Below are 25,744 nucleotides of genomic sequence, written 5' to 3'. Positions count from 1 at the left end.
AGCTACCACATTTCTCTCGGATTCATTACTTCACAGTAAAGTAATATTTATCATGTGGAAATTTTGATGTGGTCACTTTCGTCAAGTGTTATATTTCATAAACAAAATTGTCACATTTGCTCTTGTTTAATTAACAAGCCCAGTGTTCTGAGAACAGTGTTTAACCTGGCTGCCTCTTGATGTTTTCCACAAAACAGCTCTATAAATACCACTCCCTTTTGTTGATAAATTGTCAGGTTTAGCTGCTCAGTTCCTCACTAAGTCTCCATAGCAACACCTCATCTGTGTTAACTCAGTCTGTTAGCAATAGTTGTCACAGGAAAATAAGCTCCATACCCATCACAAAGTGACAGCGCAATTACTATTACTCCCTAATCTGTTTCCCCCTCCCCAAAAGAAGCATCAACACCTGCATTATTAAAGGAAAACAGACAGTATTCCTGTAACTTTGAAAGCTTTTCCGTGTGAAATCTATATTTAGTTTCATGACTGAAAATGTAAAGTCTTATAGAAGCCAGATTTATACTGTATACAGACTCATCTATCAGCCGTTCTCAAAATCACAGGTATTTGCAGTTTGCCTATGGCAGCCCAGCAGAAGCCTATTTTCAAATTCCCATAACAACAACTCGATCACGTTAAAATTAGATGAGATGTGTCATGTCTTATATCATGCACAGACAGCTCATCCAAACGCCCCGCAAATGAATCTACATAATCTTATCAATACGCTGTTAAAACTCTGGCCTTCAAGAAGACTCAAGAGATCAATACTTTGCTGCAGTATTGGACAGGACTTTAAAGGCTAAACACCAATGTGCAAACTCTGGGAAAAACATGTTTTCAAGTTCTTCCCATATCCTGTTCACATTCGTTTCAAAGAACACAAGCCTTTCATTCAGGCAGACGAACGTTCTCTGCAGAGGAGAAGCATAAAGAGTGAGTTTTAAAGGAAAAGTTAAATCTAAATCTGTCTTCATGTCAGTGTGTTGATTATAAACAAACTTCACCGAAGCCACTCGGTGCTTCATTCATACATGCATCACCCAAATTGCTAAAATCCATAATGACCATGCATTGTGTATTCCGTGATCAAAATTGAGGTGGCAGAGACAGCTGATGCAAACAACGTCTATCTTTATTGGACAACTGGCTACTTAGATGATCTATGTTATTTCTAGTTTAGCCATCGTTTCTAATCAGTTACCACTGATTAAACACCGGGCAAGTTTGCCGGCGCCACTGGAAGCAATGAAGAGAAACAAACAGGCAATAGACAAATGAGTCATACGATCAGACGTGTTTCATACAAACCCGGCAGTTTGGCCAAACAAACCTGCTTTGTAATAGCTGTGCGGACGTACCCTTGCCATACTGATACAATTTTATACATATGTAACTATATATAATATATATTGTGTTTACAGTCAGTATACAAAGGAAATCAACCACCTTATAAATCAAACTTTTATTAAAATTCAACAAAAATATCAATGAAAAATTTAAAATACATGGATTGAACAATGAAATGGGTAAAAAATTTCATGCAGTCTGCCCCAGGTGATGTATCCACATGACTTTTCCTCTGCATAACCAGCAGAGTCAAAGTTTTCACTTAGCAGAAGAATATAAACTTGTACAGACATCTTGTCCCCGACTGTTGAATGTGACACCACTATAGGGTTGATGTTTATGTTTTGAGTGAAACACATTTTTTACAGATACTGGACAAGTTGCCAGAAATGTACCTTTAAATCTTCCAGCAGCACCTACTTAGCGAAAAAATTTTACCTTCATATTCTACTGAAGAAAATCCGCCTCCACTGCACTTCAAGTTATGCAATGTTTAGCATGCTAATTACCTGCTTAGCATCAGTGTCGTGAGCATTTCATGTGATATGATTTAGGTTGATTTAGCATTAACCAATAAAACCTCTGTGCCCACCGTTTAAGTATACTCACTTTTCAGTGTGAACACCACTTCATCTCAAAAAACTTAGATTGTATTGCGACTGTTTGAATACACCTACAATTTCTGTGCAATATTAAAGAATTGCCGAGAACTCATGCCTACATTACAGTACAATCACTTCATGTTTTACTTCCAAATAAAGTGTTAGATTGATCTAGCTAAACTGTTGCTTTTCACAACCCGTCTCATGTTTCTGCCCCGTCAAAACCCCGCCAATTGTTTTGGTACGGTCTGTGTTTCGCACATCTCAAGCAATTACGGCAAACATTGATATTTTCTCAAAACCCATGAGGTCAAGAAGAGTATATGAAAACAACTTAAAAACCCAAAGTTGTTTATGTGATTTTTCTTAAAACCCAAGGACATCTCAAGAATCTATAACAATTTTCCAATGGGGAACCCACATTTAAAAAAAAAAAATGCTTCGTGGTTCATCCACAATTTGAACAAACATCTTTCCCTCCAGCACTAATTTTGGAAAGTCACTTCATCTCATTTTGGCAGTGCCAAACGATTAATCACAACCCAAAACAAAATCAAAAGGCTGGCTTAGTTTTTCTCATGACGACGACCAAGCTGAAAAAAAAAAATGTTGAGAAGAAAAAGAAACTGTCTGGAAACAAAAGGAGAATAAAGAAACAAAAATAAACAAAAAAACTAAAAAAAAAAAAAAAAAAAAAAAAAAACAACAAAAAAGAAGCCTTACTAGTGAAAAAAACACATGACGAACACGGCACACCATTGCGCCAAGCAAGCAGAGACTGAGCCGCCACGGCGGAGCCCGCGCCGCCCCCGGCACAGGCATTGCGCTCCCCCAGCCAAAGCCAAGATAGCCGCCCCACGGGATCCCACCGGCGCCCCCCCCCCCCCCGCACAGCCATGGGCATTGCGCCCAGCAAGCAGAGCTAGCCGCCCGCCGGCCCGCCGGCACCCCCCCACCCCGGCACAGGCATTGCGCCCAGCAAGCAGAGCTAGCCGCCCGGCGGCCCGCCGGCGCCCCCCCCCGGCATTACCATCAGTTTGTGTTGTTATTTTCTATAAAATAAATGGAGTATCTGTGGTACTTCAAATAAACACATGTGAAGACTTTTTATTACTTCTTTTTGCAAATCAACAGGTGGTGCCAAACGAAGGGCAGCTACAACAAATTATCATTGTAATCTCCACAATAATACTGGTTGTCACCCTGGCCCATATCATTTCCTGTTATAGACTAACCTCGGTCCCCCATCTCAGAAAGGAAAGTTGATGTGGCCCCCACTGAAAAAAGTTTGGGGACCGCTGGTCTATACCATCATGCCTTTAGATTACAAGACAAGCAGCACTCTCAATTTTTACTTTCTGCTGACCTGAATGTTACAGGGTTAAGTGTGTGTTTGCGGATTTTTTCATCTTTCAACCAGGCATCTCAAATGTCCCAGAACCGCTAGCCTCGTGCTCTCAACACCAAACACAGCTTCAGTCAGGTGAAACATTTCAAATACTACTGCGTAAACTTCCGCCTAAAATGGCCTGCTTAGCAATTCAGACATCTTATTGTATCTCAACCCCACCCCATTCAGTCAGGTGTGATCTTTCATCCTGTAAAAGTGTTATTAATCTTCAAACCTCTAGACCTGTGTATACTTTACATATTATCCTATTTTGAACAGTTCCCAACTCTATCTGTCCAGTTTTTAAAATATACAAGCTGGATTTTCTTGCCTTTAAAAAACATGACCAGTAACACTGCATATGGGGGTGTTAAAAAGACAGGTCAGGTGCAAATACTGAGTCGGAGATATCTGTCATGTTTGATAGTATCAGAACAGCCTCGGCCAGTCTGCACATCATTTGTAGCGGTTACGATCTGCAGATAATATTTTCACATTCCCCGTTCAACAGACCTCATAATCTTTGGCTGTGTAGCTATTTTAAGTATAAAAATAATCACCTACTTATTCAGTACTTTATTAAGTTTGCCTCAACACTCCATGCCCCCCCCTCCCCCCCAACAAACTTTCTATCTCTATCTACTGACCCTGCTGTGTCACAGCACGTCTTACCGCTTCTTCCTGCTCATGTGTTTGCTCTTCATCCATGTTTATTTCCCCTGGCAGAGTTGTCCTACTTCATAAACATTCCCCTACACCTACATTAATATCCTTGTGTCTGAGCTGCAGAGCTGCTTCTCTTGGGCTCCATTTCTGCCCCACTGTTACTGTAAGTCAAAGTCAGACTCTGTCAGCATCATCTCCAATCTTTCCTTTGCACATTGTAAATCCTCTGTGGGGCTATGCAGTACGTACCATTTCTTGCCCATGACGGCATCCTGCAACCCTGCAAACAGTTACATGGTGTCCAGAGCTGAGCAGTTAGTCTAACTTCTCTCAGTTGTTATGGCTATGTCATATAGATGATACTACTCTTATCCATGTATAAATACATAGCCAACAAGACCAAAAAAGAAAGGTAAAGTAATCTGCAAATTCTTGTCAACACGATGTCACGGACCAAGGGTTGATATGAAATACAGAGAAAGCAAATATAAATCTCAGTAGTCAAACTACATAAAATTCAACCATTGGCAGCTAATAAATATACAAGCCATTTCAGACATCATAACACTGTTAAGCTGAAAAGAAAATGGTGAAAAGAAGCATCTTTCTCTTAAATAAAAGTAGCAATACCACAATGAAAAAAACAACATTGTAAGTAAAAGTTCTGCATTTATAGTTATTATTATCAGAAAAATGTATTTAAGGGCGGCTTTAGTGCCATCTAGCGGTGATGTTGCAGATTGTAACCAACTGATCTCCCTTTCCAAAGTGTGTAGGAGAAGCTACAGTGGCCTTCAGGTAACGTAAAAATACAACAGGCCCCTTCTAGAGCCTGTGTGTGATTTGTCCATTCTGGGCTACTGTAGAGACATGGCGGTGCAACGCGGCGGGCTCCAAGGAAGAGGACGTGCTCGCCATGTAGATATGAAGGGCGCATTCTCAACTAATGACAATGATCGGTGACAACATAATTATGCATATTATTTTCACTTCCTACCAATAGATCCCCCTAAATCAAAAACACTTTACTTTAAATTATCAAAATTATAAGTACTCATGCAAATGCTTCCTGTCCCCTCCCTCTCTTTCTCTCATAGTATTGTGCTTTATCATTTTATGTGCTCTTCCCTGTTGCTCTCTGCAGGTCTTTCTGCGTCCAGAGCTATGGAGTTTGGTAAAAAAGTACAATATTACCCTCTGAAATGAACTGAAGTAGAAGTATAATTAACATAAATATAAGTATATATACATTCAAACTTCAGAATTGTACCTAAGTAGAGTAGCTAAGTAGAGAATAACTGCTGAATAAATGCACTTAATTACTTTTCACCACTGGGTTGTGGCGTTAATGTAAGAGTAATTTTTTCCTCTCAGATTGTTCCATTTCTAGGCTTTTTATGGGCCTAACAAGGTTAAAGTTTCTAGTACTTTATGAGAAAAGAAGCAAAAAATGGAAAAAAGACAATAAAAAAAACAACTCCTGTAAGCAATAGTAACTTTGCTCAGTTAATGTGCTGTAACAAGTCCTCCAACCTAAACGACCATATAGATTGTTTGTCCCTTGGATACAACCCATAGGAGCGTTCCAGCGACAGGCATACTGGACCTTTGCCGTCATGGTAACAATAATATGTCTTCTTCATCAACAAAGCAAATGAATGTATTTCCCAAAAAATGTCAAACTATTCCTTTTAAAAACACACAAGACTATTACTTCTTCTCTGCACTGAACCTTCAGCAGCTGTGGCTGGAGATTTTGGAGGCAACTGAAAAACATCTATTCATGACCTAATCAGAGTGTGTGTGTATTATGTTTACATGTGTGATGAAGTCGGGTGGTCAGTGTGGGGGCCTCAGTGGAAGAGCAAGTAGTTTGATGGAGAGTGATGATGGTCGGGAGTCAGAGCCAATGGTTGCCATCATGAACAGAATACTGATGAAGCTCCTCTCTAACATTTACCAGGGCATGAGCGTGCGCCCATATGATTTTTTTTTGGTTCATGTCTCTTTACTTAGCACATCGTATCTAATTCATACTTCATATCCATATCACACCAATGAATTTCATTTAGTGGCAGTTAAGTGGCCCTGCTGTTTCATTACCGTGCTTAAGAATCTACTCATGTTCAGCAATGACATTTTGCAGTTTGACAAATGAGAGGATGAAGACAGCACACAAAGAGGAGTGAGAGACCACATTCACCACATTACTGTGATCGATTCCCTATTCTCCCAGCCTCTCTGATAATAAATAATCTCTCTATCATTAAGGCTAAAACTACAACATTAAAGAGGGTCAGAGTTAGAGTTGAAGGACAGAGAGGAGTGACAATGAGTCATGGATAATTGTGAAGAAAAAAATAACCATGGCACTCTGGTGCTACCCTACCCTATTTATCTCACTTCCCACACAGACGCACGAACGCACATATACACATAACACACACACACACACACACGCTCCTCATTGGCTTTTTTTTTAAAGCCCTGACAGGCTCAGAGGGAGGCTCTTATTTGTTACCATGGAGACCCAAACCCTGAGAATCCTAATATGAAGCCAAGAAGTCTCACTTCACCTATAGTGTTTACGGGCTATTAAATCATTCATACTTTGTTGCTTCCAGTAACAATATTATTTCATTTCCTTTGTTATGTAGTGCAAATTAAGTGAGACCCCCAAGGAACGGAGGGTAAAGCCAAATCACACAAATGTTCATGCATGCAGAGCAAAAGAAGCGAGTGATTTTCATGCTCGTGTTCGCTGCAATTTCACCTACAAAGGAATGAGAAAAGCCTGTGCAGCTTATTTGCACACATATTGATCAATCTCTTTGCTATACAGGAACAATGCGTCTGTGTTCATCTCTGTCCTTTTCCCTGGCATTGTGACTGCGTCTCTACCTGTGAAAGGAGTGTCCGCTGGGAAATAAAACGTAACAGTCAAATGTCAAAGAGGCCCTGCGATGCCTGTGACCAACGTCCCCTCCATCCTGCTGAGCATTACCTGTCTACTCACTGCTTATGGAAGTAAATAAATGTGTGATATTCAGCATTCTCAATCAATAATGAACTAAAATGCTACAGAATTGCTAATGCTGGCTTTAAATGTGACAATAGTGTTTCAATCAAAGAGATGTGCCTTTAACAGAATAGTTTGACATTTTGGGAATTCTTTGATGAGAGTTAGATGAGAAGATTGATATCTGTCAGTAATATATAAAGCTACAGCCAGGAGTCCATCAGCTTAGCTAAACATATAGCCTGAAATCGGGGAAACACATATCCTGACTCTGTCCAAAGGTAAAAAAAATAAATAAATAAAAAATCAGCCTGCCAGAACCTCTAAAGATCATTAATTATCACACATCCTGTTTGTTTAACTTGTACGAAGACTGCAGTGTGAAAACATCACATGGTTTTACGGAGGGAGGGTTATGTGGGTGTGTGGGTTATGTGCCAGACTACTTCTTGGCTGGGATAAGTAACTTCTTGGAGTCTTCACTGGTTGCCATTCATGTTTTTACACTTCAAAATATGGGTGAAATAAACCAGATACATTGTGTCAATTAGTGAGCTTTAGAGATATTGGTAGGCTGATATTGTCACCTCTGGAACGAGCAAGGCTATCTGTTTCCTCCTGTTTCCAGTCTTTGTGCTAAGCTAAGCTAATCGTACCCTAGCTTCATATTTAACAGACAGAGTTGTCACTTTCTCACCTCAGTTTATTTTTTCAAAATGTTTACAACTATTTAAAACTATTCTTTAAATTTTTATTGGAAACAGAAAAGGTAAACAGTGTCGTGTAGGACACAGTCTTCTGGACTCTGTTTACTTGCAGTGGTTTAACCTCTCGCCTCACTGCAGTGATGTCAGTACATTGTGACATCACTGTTGGTTGTGGTTACAGGAGCAGATTTCAACCCTTCAACCAGAGACGGCAGTGAAGCGACACTTTTCAGCCTGGTTTTAAGTTACTTTTAAAAGACCTGAGCTAAAATGGATTTTAGAGGAGAGGCCCATCAACTGCCAACGGTAGTGTTTTTTTCTTTTTTTTTTCTTTCATATAACTCAGAGAGAAATCACTGTTTATTAAGGTGCTAGACTTGATATTTCAAAGATGTGACAGAACTATAAGCACCATCCTGAAAAGATTTTAAGCCCAGTTTTGCTGCTTTGCTGCTGGGAACTAGTGCAACACAAGAATATACTGTACAGTAAAGTCGAGATATATTTAGACTCCGGTAACTGTAGCACTGTTGGCTATGCAAACGGCGGCAAGAAACGCTGTTGTCTTGACAATGACATGTTTCCAGTATGTCACAGTTTTGCTTTCCTGTTTCTTTTATCTCTGTATCCAGCAGGTTTGAGTAAAGGCGAACAGGAGAGGGGGAAAAGCAGCAGAGGAAACATCGATACTCAGTCTGACAGACCAAACTAGATTTCCCTCTGTGTGTGACACACTCTTATTGATTCACATACAAACAAGTCAAAGGGGTTGGCACAACAGAAACACAGCTCTCTTGCTATACAACCAGAAAAGAATTGGATTGTATTCAAATAGATCGAAATTTAGACCTAATGTATTCTGAAAGGAAAAGCTTTACTGGAGACTTGCAATCCTGTTTATTTCAAAACAAAAAACTGCATTTCTTTCCTTCCTCTCCGTGCTTTCATTCCATCTCCAAACTCTCCTTGTGTTTCTAATCCCTTCCTTGACGACAGGTGATATCAGCTAAGGCCTCCTGTGACTCCACCAGCTGACAAATCAAATCCAAATGGATATGGAGGAGCTCAAGGAAAAAGTGAGTCAGGTGTGTTTAGCGCCATGAGAAGGGTTTTGTGTTAGCCCTTTGATTAACCCCAGAAAGAGTTGCCTCTGCTGTTATTTTCATTGGACCCCATTTAGTGTAGATATATTGGGTGGAGCTCACACATACACACCCAACTGCATGTGTCCACTCTAAACTGACAGATGGGTAGAGGAAATTACATCTACGCCGAGTGCCCTGCGACATAACTACCCCTGCTCTCCTCTGCTATTATTACGAAATGAGTCATAGTGTTCTTCTCTGTATCCAAGTGTGTGTGCCTGCCTTTGTGTATAAGGTGACTATCACAATGACTGTAAGGGGCAGCTGGCTCAGTGCAGCCTGCTAGGATGCCGTGGCAAAGGCCATGTCAGATGCCTGGTCCAGGAGCCTGGGGCCCGCAGCTAATACCTGTCAAATCATAGCACACACAGAGTGTGACATGAGTGAGGGGAGCTCAGATCTGAGCTGCAGCAACCTGGCATGCGCATGTATATGGGTGTGGGTGTTGGTGATGTATGTGTTTTGGAAAGTGGTTTAAGTGTGAGAATGGTTGTTTTGGTACAATACACCAGACAAATTCAAAATAAAAAATTGAAATTTCTCTATAAACAAATCAATACAAATAGAATAAAATACTTTTTTTGGGTGGCATAATAACAGTTGGATGTACTCTAGGTTTTATGTTATGCTGTCACTTATGTACATTGTTTTATCAGTTAGCCAGAACAAGTCTGTGTTCTGTGATTTAATTGGCAGCAAGACAAATTTCCATTTGGGGACAATAAAGTTGACAAAGTTGAAGCGCATAAACAGTCAACAGGTTGGAGCTGAGGTAGTTTATTTTCTCAAGCCAAGTTGAATCATCTTTTTTCATTAATAATAAATGTAACAGATTGAATAAATAACATGACTGCAGGAGAAAATAATTCACTTAATATATTCAATTAAGTATTATATCTGGGTTTATGATATCAGGAGCAGGAGAGTGAATGGGTGACTATTTATTTAAGGGTACTTTAACAGACGTATTACTGTAAATCAAGATAAGTGTTTCCAGCATTGGCTGGATAAAGATGATTTCTCCTGCATGAATCCACAAAGCAAAGGCTGCAAAAATTTAAAAAGTAGAAAGAACCTGCTCCTCTTATCACCTAATTGAATTGAACTGACTGAACAGTTGTCGTGAACATTTTGGAAAAATAAATAAATACGCAAACAAATCGAGGCTGCAGCAGTTTGTATGTCCATAATTCTGTCAGGGTCTAGTTTTTCATCAGAGTATGTAGACATATTAACACTGACACTGATCTACTCTACAGATGTAAAATGATTTTGAATTTTTACAAAGTGGTGGAGGAATGTGCATACAGACTATATTTTCAGATTAATGAACATGAAACTAACACCTGACTAATAACAGAGGGACGATGAAGATGCAGGATGAAAAGCTATCATGAATAGCCATTTTGGATGAAAGCTGACCAAAAGTTTCACCCAACTTACAGTGACCTTTGTATGAAAGGTAGGTAGGCTCATATGAGTAAAGCTCATATAAGACTGATCTGATAAACCCGGAGCATCAGAAATGAAAATGAGCATCAAGGACGACAGTCAGTCGTTTTATCCCCTGTAGTGTGACATGGTGGATATCAACCAGTGTCGCATCTGGGGCGCCACATGATGCACCAACACAAAGATTGGCATGCCATGATTATTTTCCGCCACTGTTGTCCAAGTTTGACGATGTTCCCTATTTCCCAACGATTTTAATTCCTCCTGATTTGTTTCCCAGTCCCTCGCTCTCCCAGTATAGAACAGGACTAAAAGTGTGTAGCGTGCGGAACAGAGCGTGTTAAGAGGTGATTGTGTAGTCTGACTTAGGACAAGTGCTCACTCATGAGCTCATTCAATCTGTGCAGATGTTCTCATGAATCTCAACGTTTAAAGAACTTTGAAACACCCTGTGACTGAAAATAGACGCAGATGTTTTAGATGCATGCAGTGTTGAGATGTGCGCAGTTAGTGTGTGGGGTGTTGGAGGGTTTAGTCTACTCACTGATCTCCAGCTGTCTCTGAATGCGTCCCTTGCAGCGCTCCCTGTAGTCTGACTGGGTGGTGTTGTATTCTGACATCACCTCGACAAACTTACGGGACAGTGTGGAGTGCTGGAGATACAGTGAGGAACAACAAAACATTTCACTGAAACCTGCTCCATGCCAGCAGTAAACACACTCACACTTTAATTGGATAGTCGGCCTTCAGAGAGTCTAGAGAGTATTTGTAACATTTCAACAGGTTATTAGCTGAGATTCAACAATTCAACTGTTTCGCTCACCCTTACCCTCACTGCTGAATGTTTTACTAGTTGTTGGTTGAATGTTTGTATGATTGTTAATGTGATATTAATATGATATATATGTATTAAAATGTTCATTGTTGAACATTAGTTTAACATTAAATACACTATAGGAGGACTATCCAAATAAAGTGTAACCATAGACACTAACTTAATCAATTCTCTAAATGCTGAACGGACACGGGGTGGGCAGGTGCAAATGGTATATTCCAGTACATAGTGTATTCACACTGAAAAAAATGACAAAAATGAGTCATACTCAAAGCAGTCGTTGATGGTCACTATTGTCCCATAATGCAATTCTCAGAGAACATGGAAGAGCAGCTCACAGCTGCAAATTTCAAACAAACTGCAGGTAGTAATGAGAAAGCTCCATTTAGCTTTTTCTTGGTGTTCTTACTAGTACAGTTAGTATTATACATACTGTTCACAATTGTTCTGCAGTATACAATTGGGACACAGTTGTTGACTCTGCTGCTTTCCCTCCTGAACCGTACCTGTGTTTTACGTATCCTCAGGTCAGCTGATGACCTGTTCTGCCCTTCCTCTTGCTCAATGGTGTGCTGGATACCTGGACAGATACACAAAAATATTCATTCAATCACCTGGTGAAAACTGGTTCTTAAAGATTAACAGCAAGAACACCAAATAAAGTTATGAGATACAGTGCTTTATTTTGTGTGCACAGCTGACATTTTGACTTGAGGGTGGTGTAAGAAAAATGATCGGGGGGGTCATCAGAAACATATCTCTTCGATCTCAGGACACAATGAATTTTCACAGTAAACTTCATAGAAATCCAGCCATTTGTTTTTGAGAGATACCCTGCCATGTGTTTGTCAAGGAAAGGTTTGAACAGATGGTTGCAGTAATAATCATTATCGATAATCCTCCGGAGGGCATGAATATACCTATCAGATTTGATGGTAATCTGGCCAGTAGTTGTCACGACGTCTCGCTCTGAACCAAAGTGTTGGACGCACACAGAGAGAGAAAGATCGTCAGACCATATAACTGATCTGATATATGACCTGATCTATATAAAACTACAATTACAGTCAGAAGGGCTATTATGTTTCAGTATAATAATATAAATATTATACTTAGAGTGTCACAAATATTAAGTAATCACACATCAAATCAGTCACTCAGATGGAAAGGGAAAAACTGGAAATGTGGTAAAGGGCTGACTATTAAGACATTTATTTTAAGTATAAATTACTGGGATAACTCTGCTCTTTTATTTCTTCTGCAATTTCTAATGCAACTTTTGCCTGACTGCTGCTTCAAAGTCACACCTGAGGAAGTCACTGCCGAGCATAATAAATTAAAGAGACTGTCAATGTTAGGTGATGAGAAGTACTCAATCAACTACTGAATTCTGTGACATGTAAGAGCTGGCTCATTTGCATTCCCATTTTTCTGTAATTTCAAGTGGGATGAGATGGCTGTACCAGCTCCTGCACATTCAGGGGCATTGCTTTTTCTGTATATACTGTGCAGCTCCCTGTTGAGCTGGCAGGTTAAACAGGTACAACAGAATATCACAGCTGATCGGGCGTGTGAGGAAAGAAATTTCAAGTTCGGGAATATATTCATGTGTCATACGTGCAATGATTCGGCAATCTCTGAAAAACATGAGAATTTAACATAACTTTATTCAACGTTAACGTCTGTGCATTGTTCCATCTGGTTCGATCCAGCCACTGGGGGTTGCTTTTTTTAGCACATGTTCTTTAAGCCCCTTAGCAACAACTGTATATTGTTTGAATGTGAAAACCCAGGAGCGTCCCTCCATTGCAACAGTCTAAACTTTGTATATCACAAAGCACATTATTATATTGTGATTGTTCCAGGAAAAGACACAGTGGTTTAGATTTACTTTAATGTGTTTTGCAATATCAGCACTTTTGAAAGAATGTTGAATGAGATTCATTGCATTAATATTGTCCTTAAACCCATTCCTTACTCACTTACACAAACACAAATGCATTTACGCACCCAAACACACACCCAGCAAGTGGTTACACAAAGGTATCCTGTGGCAACAACTGATGTGAACTGGAGCGACACAGTTAGAGGCCTGTGATGCAGAGCCTGTTCTGCCTGATAGCCCTTGTGTCAAGTGTGTGTATCAATGTACATACAGTATATGCAATAACTGCCACTGTGTGTGTGTGTGTGTGTGTGTGTGTGATACATGTGTATATCAGTGGGCACACAGGATGAGGGATGGAGGCTATTATCTCCCAGCCCTCTGCAATGAAGTTGTGTTCTACTTTCCTAAGATACTGTATAGACCTACAGGTATTTATCTCTGACCCCTATTCGACAGCTGCAACAGCAGAAGATGACTCATGTGAGGAAGTTTTCATGCCACAGGATTTCAGGAAGGGCACATGAATATACAAAAAAAAAAAATCACATAAGCCAGAAGAGGAAATTAAAAAGGGATTAAAAAGTGCTGTAAATTTATGAGAAAAGGAAAAAAAAAGGTGAGAGGGCGACACAAAAATCTGAGAATAAGAAGATTATAGGACTCATACAAACACAAAATACTAATTAATCAATTAATGAATAAATAATTCATTAATGTTGGGAGGAGTGACCCAGTACCAGCTACACAGTTACAGTAACATTAGTCAGTTTGTGTGCACGTCTGAATAAAACTTAGTGTGTGCTCGTGCATATGAATCACAGCTCGCACCTCTGTGGCAAGTGACACTAATCACTCTGCCCTCTGCAGTACAGAAACCACGAGTGTAAACTGAGTTGTCTGTTAGCTGCCAAATGCTATACAGTTCACTGTCTGCTTATCTTTCACTTGTTTCCCACTCCCAAGACAGCACCAGCGCCGTCACATCACATGACAGATAAACAGCTGTGCACACTGGTTATGGATAGAGACATAATACTGTAATACAGACGTCTGGGATGATAATCATTTTAATGAACTTAAACTGCAAATTTTTTTTTCTTGATTAATTGATTAATAATTTGGTCAATAAAACATCATAAAATAGAGGAAAATGTCTGTTACAGTTGAGGTGATGTCTTGAGATTGTTTTGGTTTGTTGGAAAACACAAAATATTATGACATAAGACGAGGAAAAGAAGCAGCTCCTTACATTTCGGAAGCTGGGACCTTTAAATGTTTGTAATTTCTACATGAAAATTTACTTAAACGATGAACCAATCATGAAAACAGATGTCAACTGACTGACTGACTAATGTTTTCAGCTCAGATTTGTTAAGAAAATCCCTCATACTGGACCTAAGAGAGCACAAAGTGATTATGTAAAAATACCAACCATTTGCCAGTTGCATCTTCAAAAACAAAGATGAACTTTGTTTTCCTGTTTTATATTATTATAATTGAATAACTACTTTTTGGCTGCTGATTAGACTAAGAAAGAAATAAAGCATCTTGCTCTGGTAAGTTGTGACAGACATTTGTCAGTATTTGAAATTTTAATTTGTTGAACAAAGACACACAAAAGGTTTAATTTGATACAGAAAATACTAAATCATTAGTTGCAGTTAGTGAATTTCCCCTAGGGGACAAATAAAGTATCTATCTATCTATATATCTATAGCAGGAGGAAAATAGAAGAACTGTACTCACTCTTTAATTTGGAGCGTACTTTGTTGGCCAACTTCTTGATGTCTGCCATAAGATCCTCCAGCTCAGCCTTAGTTTCTAGGAGAGGAGAGGAGAGGAAAGGAGAGATTACTGGGCTTATGTGAAACCAGACATAAAAACACACACTTGTACATGCTTACTCACTCACTCGCACAAAACTGTGTGGCAGCCAATTTCACAGAGACAGAATTAATACTGACACACAAGAAACGACTCTGTGTCGCTCCCAACAGGGACAAACAATTCATCAGCTTCAGTCCACAGCGGCACAACCCGCCCATCTTTGTTCTTTCTCTTTTGTAGAGTACCAGCATCCTTCAGTTCACTGTCCACTGTCCTCTTTCCATCCTGGCCGACACCCAAACACACACACACACACACACACACACACACACACACACACACTGTAGAGGCATAAAGTTGAAACCCATGTGGGTAGATGGGTACATGTGGGGGTGGACTACTAAGATTAGCTATTTTGGTGACCAGAGGAACAAGTGAAATCACCATGGGCCGCAGCACAATCTGGGCTACAACAGGATGAATGGATTGTTACCAGCAGGAAAATGTTATCAGGAGAAACTGGGCAGATTTCAATGATGACTAATCAAAGCAGCAGCTCTCCTCGAGCTTGACATACTGACAAGTTTTCCAAATGGAAATTTTTCTTGTCCAGAAGGCAAAACTGCAAAAAAAACATGCAGCAGTAAGAATAAGTGAAGAGAAAAGGTCTTTCATTGAGGTGCCGACACATCTTGAGGAGACCTCTTCTGCTCCCGATGATTTGCTTTGTATAAAAAAGGAATCAGTGAGGAGCACTGTACCGGTACGGTGTAAAGCACACAAGTTTTCACATTTAGTATTTATTAAGGGCATGCTTGCAACAAAGTTTGTATGCTGTGTTGTCCAAACATGTCTGAAGGCTAAAGTATTGATAACCGTTTACACACACTTGAATGCAGTGCAAAAATCCTGCCGTCATAGAAATGGGTGAGACACGATAATTGTTCAAACAGGGATAACAGTGAACACAAACTCTAACGATTAATCAACGACTTAATTAACAAACACTTAATCTGCAATTATTTTATAATTGAAAGCGCTTTATCAATTTTCAAGCAAAAATGTCAAACAGTCAATGGTCCCAGCTTCTCAAATTTGAGGATTTGCGGCTTCTGTTATAACCGAATATCTCTGAGTTTTGGCCTGTTGTTCACCTTCAGCTGTGAGAAATTTTAATGGGCATTGTTCACTTTTTTTAAACACATGAAAAGTGACTGAAGTAACTGTGTGAAGCATGAAAAAAGAGAGCCTGAGAAGAGAAGTTTAAACCTGTACTTTCAAACCTCTGCACAGCTGACCAATCATTTGCATTAAGTGGGGGGAGGGGTGTCAGATTGTTGGTCGGCCACAGGTGTGGCAGAAGAGGCATTCGGATGCTGTCTGATGATCCGACAGACACCTTGCATGAAGCAGCTGAGCCTAAACTAGACCTTCTTTTGCTGTGCTGTTATAATGGTTGTGGGATATGTGAGAGGCAGGACGTTTTTGTCAGTGATTAAAACAAACCTGTAGCCGCACAGGAGAAGACAGTTTTTCTCATCAGTGCAATCTTCAAAGGGCAGCAGCACTGAGGGATGGTTGGAGTGGTTGTCACATCATGCACCCATCTTGAAGAAAAATCGACTTATTCTTTTAATCTTTTCTCCCTTCTGTTGCTCATTACAGCTACAGCCAAACCAGCAGTTTCATAATCATATTTCACAAAACACTTCAAGTTATTACACATGGGAGACTCTGAAATAACATTTTATCTGATGCTGTTGGTCAGGCAAAGAATTACAGTTTGCTGCATTTATCAGCTATGTATCAACAGACGGGTACACGGCTGATAAATGAACAAATCAAACTGCACTGCGCCCTAATTTTAACAAAATTAACCTTTTATATTCTCTCATTATACTTTCTTTACAGTAGCTCTGCAACAAACTAACTAATAGTATATTAGTAATATTTGTAGGTATTCGTAGGTGTATTACGTTTCATTTTGGTGCAAAGGCCACATTAAAAAAAGAAAACAGAACGGCTTTCACACAAAGTCTCCCTCACACATTCTCCCTGGAGCATTACTTGCCATTTTTAGAACATTGCAAAGGAGTGAGAAAAGCATTTATCATCTTAATGCCATAAGAAAACCAAATCTCCATATGTTAACAAGCCCCTGGGAAGCCAGCAGACATAAGACATGCTCCTTTAAATCAAACTGTTCAATCAAACTGCCTGCAGAACATCATGGGAAAGAGTTTGTGCATGTTACCTGCTACTTTTAAGCTGCATAAATCACAAAGACCAATAACAAACAGGGGAAAGGTGTGGGGTGTGGGGGTGGGGGAAGGTACAGAAACTCATAGTAAACATCTGCACCAAATAACAGACACAGCCACAATGGATAATCTGATTACACAGTATGAGGAAGACTTCAATCACTGCTAGATGTTCAATTACTAAAAAATAATACTTGCACATCTTTTGTGATAAGAAAGAAGCTTAAAAACTATGAGATAATTATATCATCTCATTCTCTGCAGCTGCACAATAGATCTACACCACATGAATGCTCTTCATAGCAGTTTGAGATGTCACATGTTGATGATTGAAAACATGGCTGGGCACACTGAGCTGGAAACTCATAAACACAAACAGACAATAAAAAGCGGAGGGTCCATTATGATAAACTGGGATAAATCCTCTAACCAGTTTGTCTGATAACATAAAACTACAGCAGCTCAGTGGAGATGGTGAATGTATTACAAACTAATCAGCAAAGCTCTACAAGCTTTTAATCTGCTTAACAGACATATTTCCCTATCAGCAAACATCAGCCTGTGGTACATCAGGCTCAGTGGGACAAAGCGGTGGACATGCAGAGCGCTAACTGCTGAAATTACATCATTTTATATCCAGATGCAAAACACAGGCTCATTTAAATGTAAAGGAAAGTTGCAATAACATGGTAAGCATCCTAAATCCATAGGACATATGATGCCCAGTGCTCTTGATGTTTTCTAAGGCCACTTCATGGTTCTGTAATCTGTTGACTTCTGTTTGCAGCCCAAAATTTGACTCCATGTTAACTGTCCACACTGCGAGCGCACAGACAGACTGCACATGCCCAAGAAAAGTGTACTGGATGCTTATTTCATGCACAACATGTATATTGTTTCTTTAATTCTCCTTCGTCCTGCTCTTGTTAAGCGGTTGCACACACTTTATTTGACTTAGGTCGTTCAGCCAAATACAATGAACAAAGGAGCACTTCTTCTTGCTCTCTGGAGATCACCTTCATGTTTTCTATAGTTTGCAAGTGTGGAACGCATACACAGTCCTCGTCCGCATGAGGGCAAGTGGGAACCATGAACTAGAATCTAAGGGTATCCTGTTGAGTTTTTGACAACTAGTTTGACAGGCCTCAAAGATACACACAAAGCTGGTTGGTGAGAAGAAAACTCCACAGTTTTTTTTTTTTTACATTTAAGTAATGTATAGGAGCCATCACATAGAGGAATGAAAAGCAGAAGTGTGCAGCTGAGTTAGAAAGAGAAATGTAATGCTATAGTAACATGACACCAGGCTCAAGAAGGATGTACAGAGATGACAATCCAATTGGAACAAGGGAGGAAATGAACAGTAATTAAATCAAGTATGTGAAACATGGGGATATCAAATACTACAGAAAGAACTCAATATTTTTTTTTCCACCAATAATTCCAAAACAAACACTCGCAGCATAACCATCTCCTTGGTATGTATTTGAATACAATTTTATCTCTGGTCAATCATTTTCCTGCCAATGGCAATATGTACGCAGCATACAGTGGGTTTGTCAGGGTCAGACAATGATCTGAGGTGGTGGGCTGAAGCCCTCAGGGCAAAATGACTAAACAGTGCTCTGTGGTGTGTGTGTGTGTGTGTGTGTGTGTGTGTGTGTGTGTGTGTGTGTGTGTGTGTGTGTGTGTGCGCAGAGCTAGAGTTGCTTCAAAATTGTAATGAGTTATCAGGCACAGAGTACCTGGTTAAAACTGTAATTTGATTACTTGGTGAATTTAGATACTTTTAAATTACTCTGGATGATGGATTTCTTTTTCCTAACATTGTTTTGTGTGTAGGCCTCTGTGTCCTCTTGTGCACGTTTGCACAGATTCAGAAACTGGTAGAGGTGTAAGGTTATGGAAAAGCAAGCTCTCTCAGTTGTGTAAGTAACCTCTGGTAACCTCTTCCTCGAGGTAAGCTGGACTGGCTTCACAGAGACAATAAAACAAAACTGAACTCAGTTTTGGGCCATGCGTGGAGTGTGTGCAAGTGTCTGCGGTATGTGTGTGTGTGTGTGTGTGTGCGGTATGTGTGTTAAGGAGCTAGATTAGATTTCCCCCTCGTGGTTACCAAACAGAGGAGGCCAACCTGCTCGATCAAGTGTCTATTCAGCCTCATTATTGGCTGTCTGAAAAGAGGAGGAGCACAGACACTGATGAATAAGTAGAGGGAGATGTGAGAGGGAAGCAAATTAGAGGGCAAAACTGAGGAGTCAATTGAGCTGTGGCTTCACACTCCAGCCCTCTCCCAGAAGCTCTCAAATGGAATCTTCAGGTCACGCTTGTTGCCATCATTAAGACTGTGTTGCTATGGCGATGTGTGTGCAGTCGGTCCTCTCACCAGCATCAGATTCAAAGTGGCAGAGGGAACGAGAGAGCCAGAGAGCGAGAGAGAGATACGCCACAAGGGGGAAGAAATGGAGGATATGTGGAAGCAAGAAGATGGTTTTCTAGGACTTTTATTCCAGTGTAATAACTGTATTTCTTTTTTGAGGTTTACTTTCATGACCTTTTTGCCTTTACTTCAGAGTTATGAATTAAGACAAGAGGGAGAGTGGAAAGAAAATTCCAGGATAAATCTGATGATATTCTATATTTTTACTGTCACAAAAATAAATGAAATCAACAAAACCAATGAAGAATTTATACTACAAACACGAACTGCCTGTAGCTAAAGTCTGATATAACTTATATAACTTATATGTCATAGACTTCCATTGCAGTCAAAAAAGTATTAAAAAGGCAAGAGAGAAGCCAAGCCTGTGGGTGACATGATACTTTGCTATAATGAACATGAGCACTTTAAGGTCCCTCTACACTGCATGATTTTTGGCCGTCCAAGACGTAAGTTGACAGTCTTGGGAGAAATGTGGTGAAATCAATGGTCCCGGAAAATGGTGTTCCAAGTCCTATAATTCCTGTCACTGTGCGTGAGACATGTCCAGAGAGGGCTGATTTGGAGCTTTGGTGACCAAAGACTCGGACAAAAATTCAGACAGAGTCAGAGCTTAGGATCAGGTTCTGTGTGTGTGACTGATGCTGTGACCACGTCTACAAACCAACCAACCAGAATACGACATGAAATGATGCCGAATACAACAGATTTTTGTAATTGCAGTCTTTAAATTAAGGTTCAACAAAAAAAAAAAAACACAACAAAAAAAACAACACACTTTTCCCAATCACCACAATTGCCAAAGCTTGTTTACTGTTTTGCTGCATTTACAGAAACGTAAGAGCGGTGCATTTGGTTGATATGAGCTGATGACACGCCTCTGTTCTCATGTGCTTTTTTTTCTATTACATTGCAGGGCTACGATTCACCACACTCTCATTGCACAATCTGACAATCTGCAAATTGATATTGTAAAGTCTGACACAGATTGCAAACCAGGATTTTATTAGACCCATTCCACACAGGGAGCCGTACAGTAAACTTACGCTAATGTTGTCGCACAGTCTAAAGGCACCTTTAGTTTATTTTGATTCACAACATATACTGTATTGTTGCCATTAAAACATTAAACAGAGTACTGTAAACTGCAGGTGAAGCTCCTTCAAGAATATAGCATTAACTCCTGTTTGCATGACACTTGCTAGAATCTAAAGAATCCATTTGTTTTAAGAAATCACTGAGCATATTGTTAAAAACAACAAAAGGGCAACAAATGCCCTCAAAAAGTTACTCAAAACTAGGTCAATGTAGGTACATGCTTATACAGCGTGCACGGTCAACCACCAGGTCACATGACGACTTTGAATATGATTATTCCAAGTGTTGGCAGTTTACAGTGAACAAATTAAATTTTGGCATATTTGCCCAGACAAAATGAAACTGGAACGACTGAATAAATTCAGAGAAACAAAGCAGACCAGACAGGCACAAGCTCACTCAGCGCTTCACACTTTCAGTCAAGGACACACACAGTTTCCAGTTTCTGTGCTTGTGTTAGCGGGCTGCTGGTGATAGCTTTATATTTATACTCAGTGGTATTCATTTTCTCATCTATCCTTCTGCAAAACAGTGAATAAGCATATTTTCTTAAATGTCTTTAACTCGGCCGTTCACCTGAAACCATCGGTCTAACCTTGCACCTGAGGCCCAATATCGGGCATGGGGAACCCCGTTAACCAAAAAGAAGGTTTTTGCTAACTGGTCAATTCTGAGCATCATATTTGATTATCTTTGCAAACTCACCAGATTTGATTTCACTTGCACTGCCATTCTGCCAACCTTCAAGTCTACTGATCAGGACGGTACTGTGACTTCATCACTCCTCAGAAATATGAGGATGAAAGCATATCATCAGGATTTTATAAAAGATAAACATCCTCAATTCCCGGGTCAACTCTCTCCCACATTAAACTTTGACTCTACATCAGGTTCGGTTCTACAGCAGCAGCATTCATCCACTTATAACACCAAGCAGGTTTCTTCTTGACTGCAAAAATTAGCAGTCTGCCTCTCACACTGATAAAACTGGTTCTATTATTATAATGACGTGTGTGTGTGTGTGTGTGTGTGTGTGTGTGTGTGTGTGTGTGTGTGTGTGTGTCAATCTGATGTCAGGGTAACATGACACTGAAAAGACACCAAGCCGATTNTATAATGTCGCGTGTGTGTGTGTGTGTGTGTGTGTGTGTGTGTGTGTGTGTGTGTGTGTGTGTGTGTGTGTGTCAATCTGATGTCAGGGTAACATGACACTGACAAGACACCAAGCCGATTCTGTTTCCTCCTTTCTAACTCAGGGTCAATTGCTGCCATTCCAGTCTCTGACTTGCAGCCATTTCTCTTCTTCCTCCATCTCACAGTCTCTCTGTGTCTCTCCCTCTGCTCTGTCTGTAAATATATTACTAGTCCTTTGTGTGTTTGCTGCGCTTATTGATCGTCTAGAGTCCAGGTGTCTGATGTTTCAGAGCGACAGAATCTGAGCTCATCCCTCAAACATTACTGATATTTGCCTTAGGATACAGTATGCTCACAGGTAATGACAAACTGACAGCAGAGATAACGTCCAGTGAAGAGTTTAGATAACATACGTGCTCATCCCTACCTTTCCATTCCAAAAAGTTGTTGCACAGATTTACTACAGCGAATAACAAGTATCACTAAAGTCCCGGTTGTTAGACTTTTAGACTTTGGACTTTTCCTTCATTGCATGATGGCGCCACAGTTACAAATAAATAAACAAAAATAAAGGACAAAAATATTTCTTCCCCAGTAATGGGCAAATACAATAAATAAATTAATAAATATACAAATGAACAAACAATGACACTCTGGCAAATATTCAGTAGTTATTTAGCCATTTTCATTTTAACAAACTTCGCAAGATTGGTTAGATTCTTGATGTTTTTATTGTTATTAATTTTTTTGTTTTAATTTAACAGTGCTTGGAATAATCCTATTGTATTGTTTTAATAATGTGTCTCACTTAACAAAAATCAAGACAAATAATATTCTTGTCACCTCGATCTACCACTACAAATAAACTACCAGCACTTGGGACATTGTCAAATAAATATCTCTTCTCTGAAATTGCAGATCGTGGCTACCACACATTAATTTATATTAGTTCCATACATTGGGCTTCATTAAAAAAAAAAAGAGAATTTTCCAAAACAAAACTGTTCTTAAAAGTGAAGTACGAGGATTTTATACATCAAAGTCTGTTTGCAGGTCTTGGGGAGTCGTCTACTACTGCATCTGTGGAATCTGATAAAATGCACCTTAGACCCCTAGAGGTGCATCGGTTGAGGCTGAAGATAACAAGTTTGAAAATGAAAGAAATCTGTAGGTGTGGAGTTAGAAAGAGGAGAGCTCAGACCTCTGTAGCCAAAAAAGCAGAAATCGCTGGTTCTCCTGCATCAATTTTGATCCTTTTTATTGTGTATTTTTGATTTATTCTATTTTATTTATTATCCATTGTGAGTTCGACAATGTGATAGGACTACAATGCTTCATCAGTGTATTAAACAACATAGTAATCAAACTGAAGGTTATTATAAACCTCATCATGACAGTCCTGGAAATCCATATCCTTAAGCCTGAGGTTAGGCTGAAATTTAATGTAATCTGGATGGATATCTCCACAATCAAGCCATGAATATGTTAGCTCTCATTCATCAAGACTGTTTTACCATTTAGACTAAATCTTTTTTCGGGCTCCACTTAAGAGCGCATGTTGTATCTGATTAAGTCTCTGCTAACAACCCCCTTCTTCTCTTTAACAACCTTTCTTTCTCCTGCAACATCTTCCAAGACAGTATAACAGTGTTACTGAGAGCTAACATCGAAGCGTTACTGTTTCTTTGAGACTTCGCCCTGCCTCCCAACACTTGACATTTAATCTGCATCAGAGCAATAACACTGCACACCTCTCGCTGACCGCTGGCTCAGGAGCCAAGAGGGCAGTTAAACTGATTTATCCCTGAGTTATCTTACTTTGACCTCCACTGTGCATCTCTCTGTGTGTCCTTAGCCTTGGACATCGTATTAACTTCACTTCAAGAAGGATATTATTATTCCACAGTATAAAGCTGTATCTTCAGTGGCTGTAACACGACATCCGCTCAGACAGTATGAGGGGGATGTAAGACAGAGGGAGACAGAGAGATATAGAGGGGAGAGACACAAAGAAAAAGATGGCTGAGGAAGAACAAAGCGATTACAGAAAGCTGGGGGAACTTACACAACACTTTAAAATTTTGGTGGAGAGTGGAGGAGCTTTGGCAAACCACAATCGGAGGGTGGGAGCGCACTCAGCCAAAAACTGACACTAGAAATAGTAACACTCAAAGGCTGCAATTAAAACAAGCATCTCCAGCGCTGTGAGTCGAGGACTTTTGAGAGTCAGAGGAAAGATGCTCTTTAGAAGCTGGAGGCTGAGATGTCAGAGGGAGCAAACACAAAGTGGTTGGAAAAACAGACTGAGAAATGTTGTTAAATAAACTCTCAAGTGTCAGTGTTAAGGAGCAGATTCTCTGCATCTAATTAAGTAGACGTCCAATCACATTTTGCACTAGTATCGTGGTAGTACAGCAAAATTCATACTGTGGCTTTTGGCCTTTATTTTGTATTGATTCTGAGGGGCTAATGCACCACTCATCATTTGTCATCCTATTATATTTTAAAGTTAACATTACCTCCATTTTTGTGGCTTGGTTTGAGTCAAAAACTAAGTTTCTGGCAGACGGCAACGGCTGCAGTTTCACATTACAATTGATCCAAAACTCTGCAGGCAGAAGTGCTCTACATAGATCGTACTACAAGGTATTACTTCAGGCTGCTTGTGTCAAATGGTTTTAATGCACAAACAAGGAAGGTGCTATAAGTGCACTGGGATCAATCGTTTATGATCCCAGGACACAATCACTGCTCAAGTTTCCTCCCAAACAAAGATTAGGCTGATTGGAGACCGTGCAATAACCCAGGTGATTATAAGTGTGAATTGTTGTCTATGTACATGTGTCTGAAGCCATGCATGAATACAGAAGCAGGAGAAAGGGGAAAGCAAGCAAACACATGGTACTGTAACCGTATGTGTTAAAACAAATATAAAAATGTTAACTCAGCAAATGTGCTCTCATGCATTGATGATAAGCCTTTAACAAAAACTGACCTAAGTTGGTTTTCAACACCTCGTATGTAAATATTTAGTGTAGACATTGAGATATCCAGCAGGTGTTTTCAATAAAAGCTTAACTTCATCATGAAAAAAGGACAGTAGAATTTAAATCACAACGGTAACACTTTCTGTCGTCCTCTGGGACTGACTGGATGTATCCAGTTTCCACCACTGAGGGTAACAAAATACTACAACACAGATTGAACTACACTTTCCTCCATGGGGACCATGATGATAGGTATCTAACCTGCGACTAAAGAGAGGGGAAATGACAGTTCGGAAGAGATAAGCTGTACGTACACTAGCTATCAGACTGCAAAACGGAGCTGGTGTGTGAATTCACTATCTAGTAGTGTAAACTGTCCTTATCTCTGGAAACTATTTGATACAATGCATCAGTCACTGTGGGAAAGAGGTGTTGACAGCAGAAACAAATCAAAAATTGACACGGTTAATATGGGAAAACATGTACAAACAACATTGGCTCAGTGTCACAAAGACTTATTTTCCAATACTGCACTACTGTAATATTGAATAAACAAGTACTCTTACAGGTTTTACTACATCCTCCTCTCCTAAGGTTGTGTTTCATTTGATCAACCTCACACTCTCCGGGGAGAAGCTGAGTGTAAAGGCCCCTGATGCTCCCGCAGAAGTAGCAATCATCACTGACTTTTGACCTTTCGTTATGAAATCTATCAAGGACAGTCTCATCGATCAAAATAATGAGAAGCAATGCTGCACGAGGCCAACAAACAACACTACAAACAAAAATAAATAATGCAATTATTTCATGGAAAATGTGAATTCAATCTTGTTTCTAAATATAAAATGCATTTGTGTCTTCCCTTCCTGCATTAGAGGAATGTGCTCATGAGGAGACGAAGGTTCAATACCCATTATGCTCTGATGGCCATTACCTAATC

At 39.8% G+C, this 25,744-nt stretch overlaps 1 protein-coding gene across 1 annotated transcript in view; it reads right to left on the bottom strand.

The window, feature by feature from the left end:
• The window catches only part of LOC111238140 (syntaxin-1A-like), a 61,209-nt gene that overhangs the window by 11,113 nt on the left and 24,352 nt on the right, over positions 1-25,744 (bottom strand). The window contains exons 4-6 of the mRNA XM_022767541.1: positions 14,804-14,878; positions 11,676-11,749; positions 10,879-10,987 (exon numbers count right to left, since the gene is read on the bottom strand). Of these exons, the coding sequence (XP_022623262.1) occupies positions 10,879-10,987; positions 11,676-11,749; positions 14,804-14,878 (258 nt within the window). The remainder of the gene's footprint in view (positions 1-10,878; positions 10,988-11,675; positions 11,750-14,803; positions 14,879-25,744) is intronic.

Source organism: Seriola dumerili, unplaced genomic scaffold, assembly GCF_002260705.1.
Source record: "Seriola dumerili isolate Sdu_G_001 unplaced genomic scaffold, Sdu_1.0 BDQW01001195.1, whole genome shotgun sequence".
NCBI classification, from domain to species: Eukaryota; Metazoa; Chordata; class Actinopteri; order Carangiformes; family Carangidae; genus Seriola; species Seriola dumerili.
This window is presented reverse-complemented; position numbering and strand designations above follow the sequence as displayed.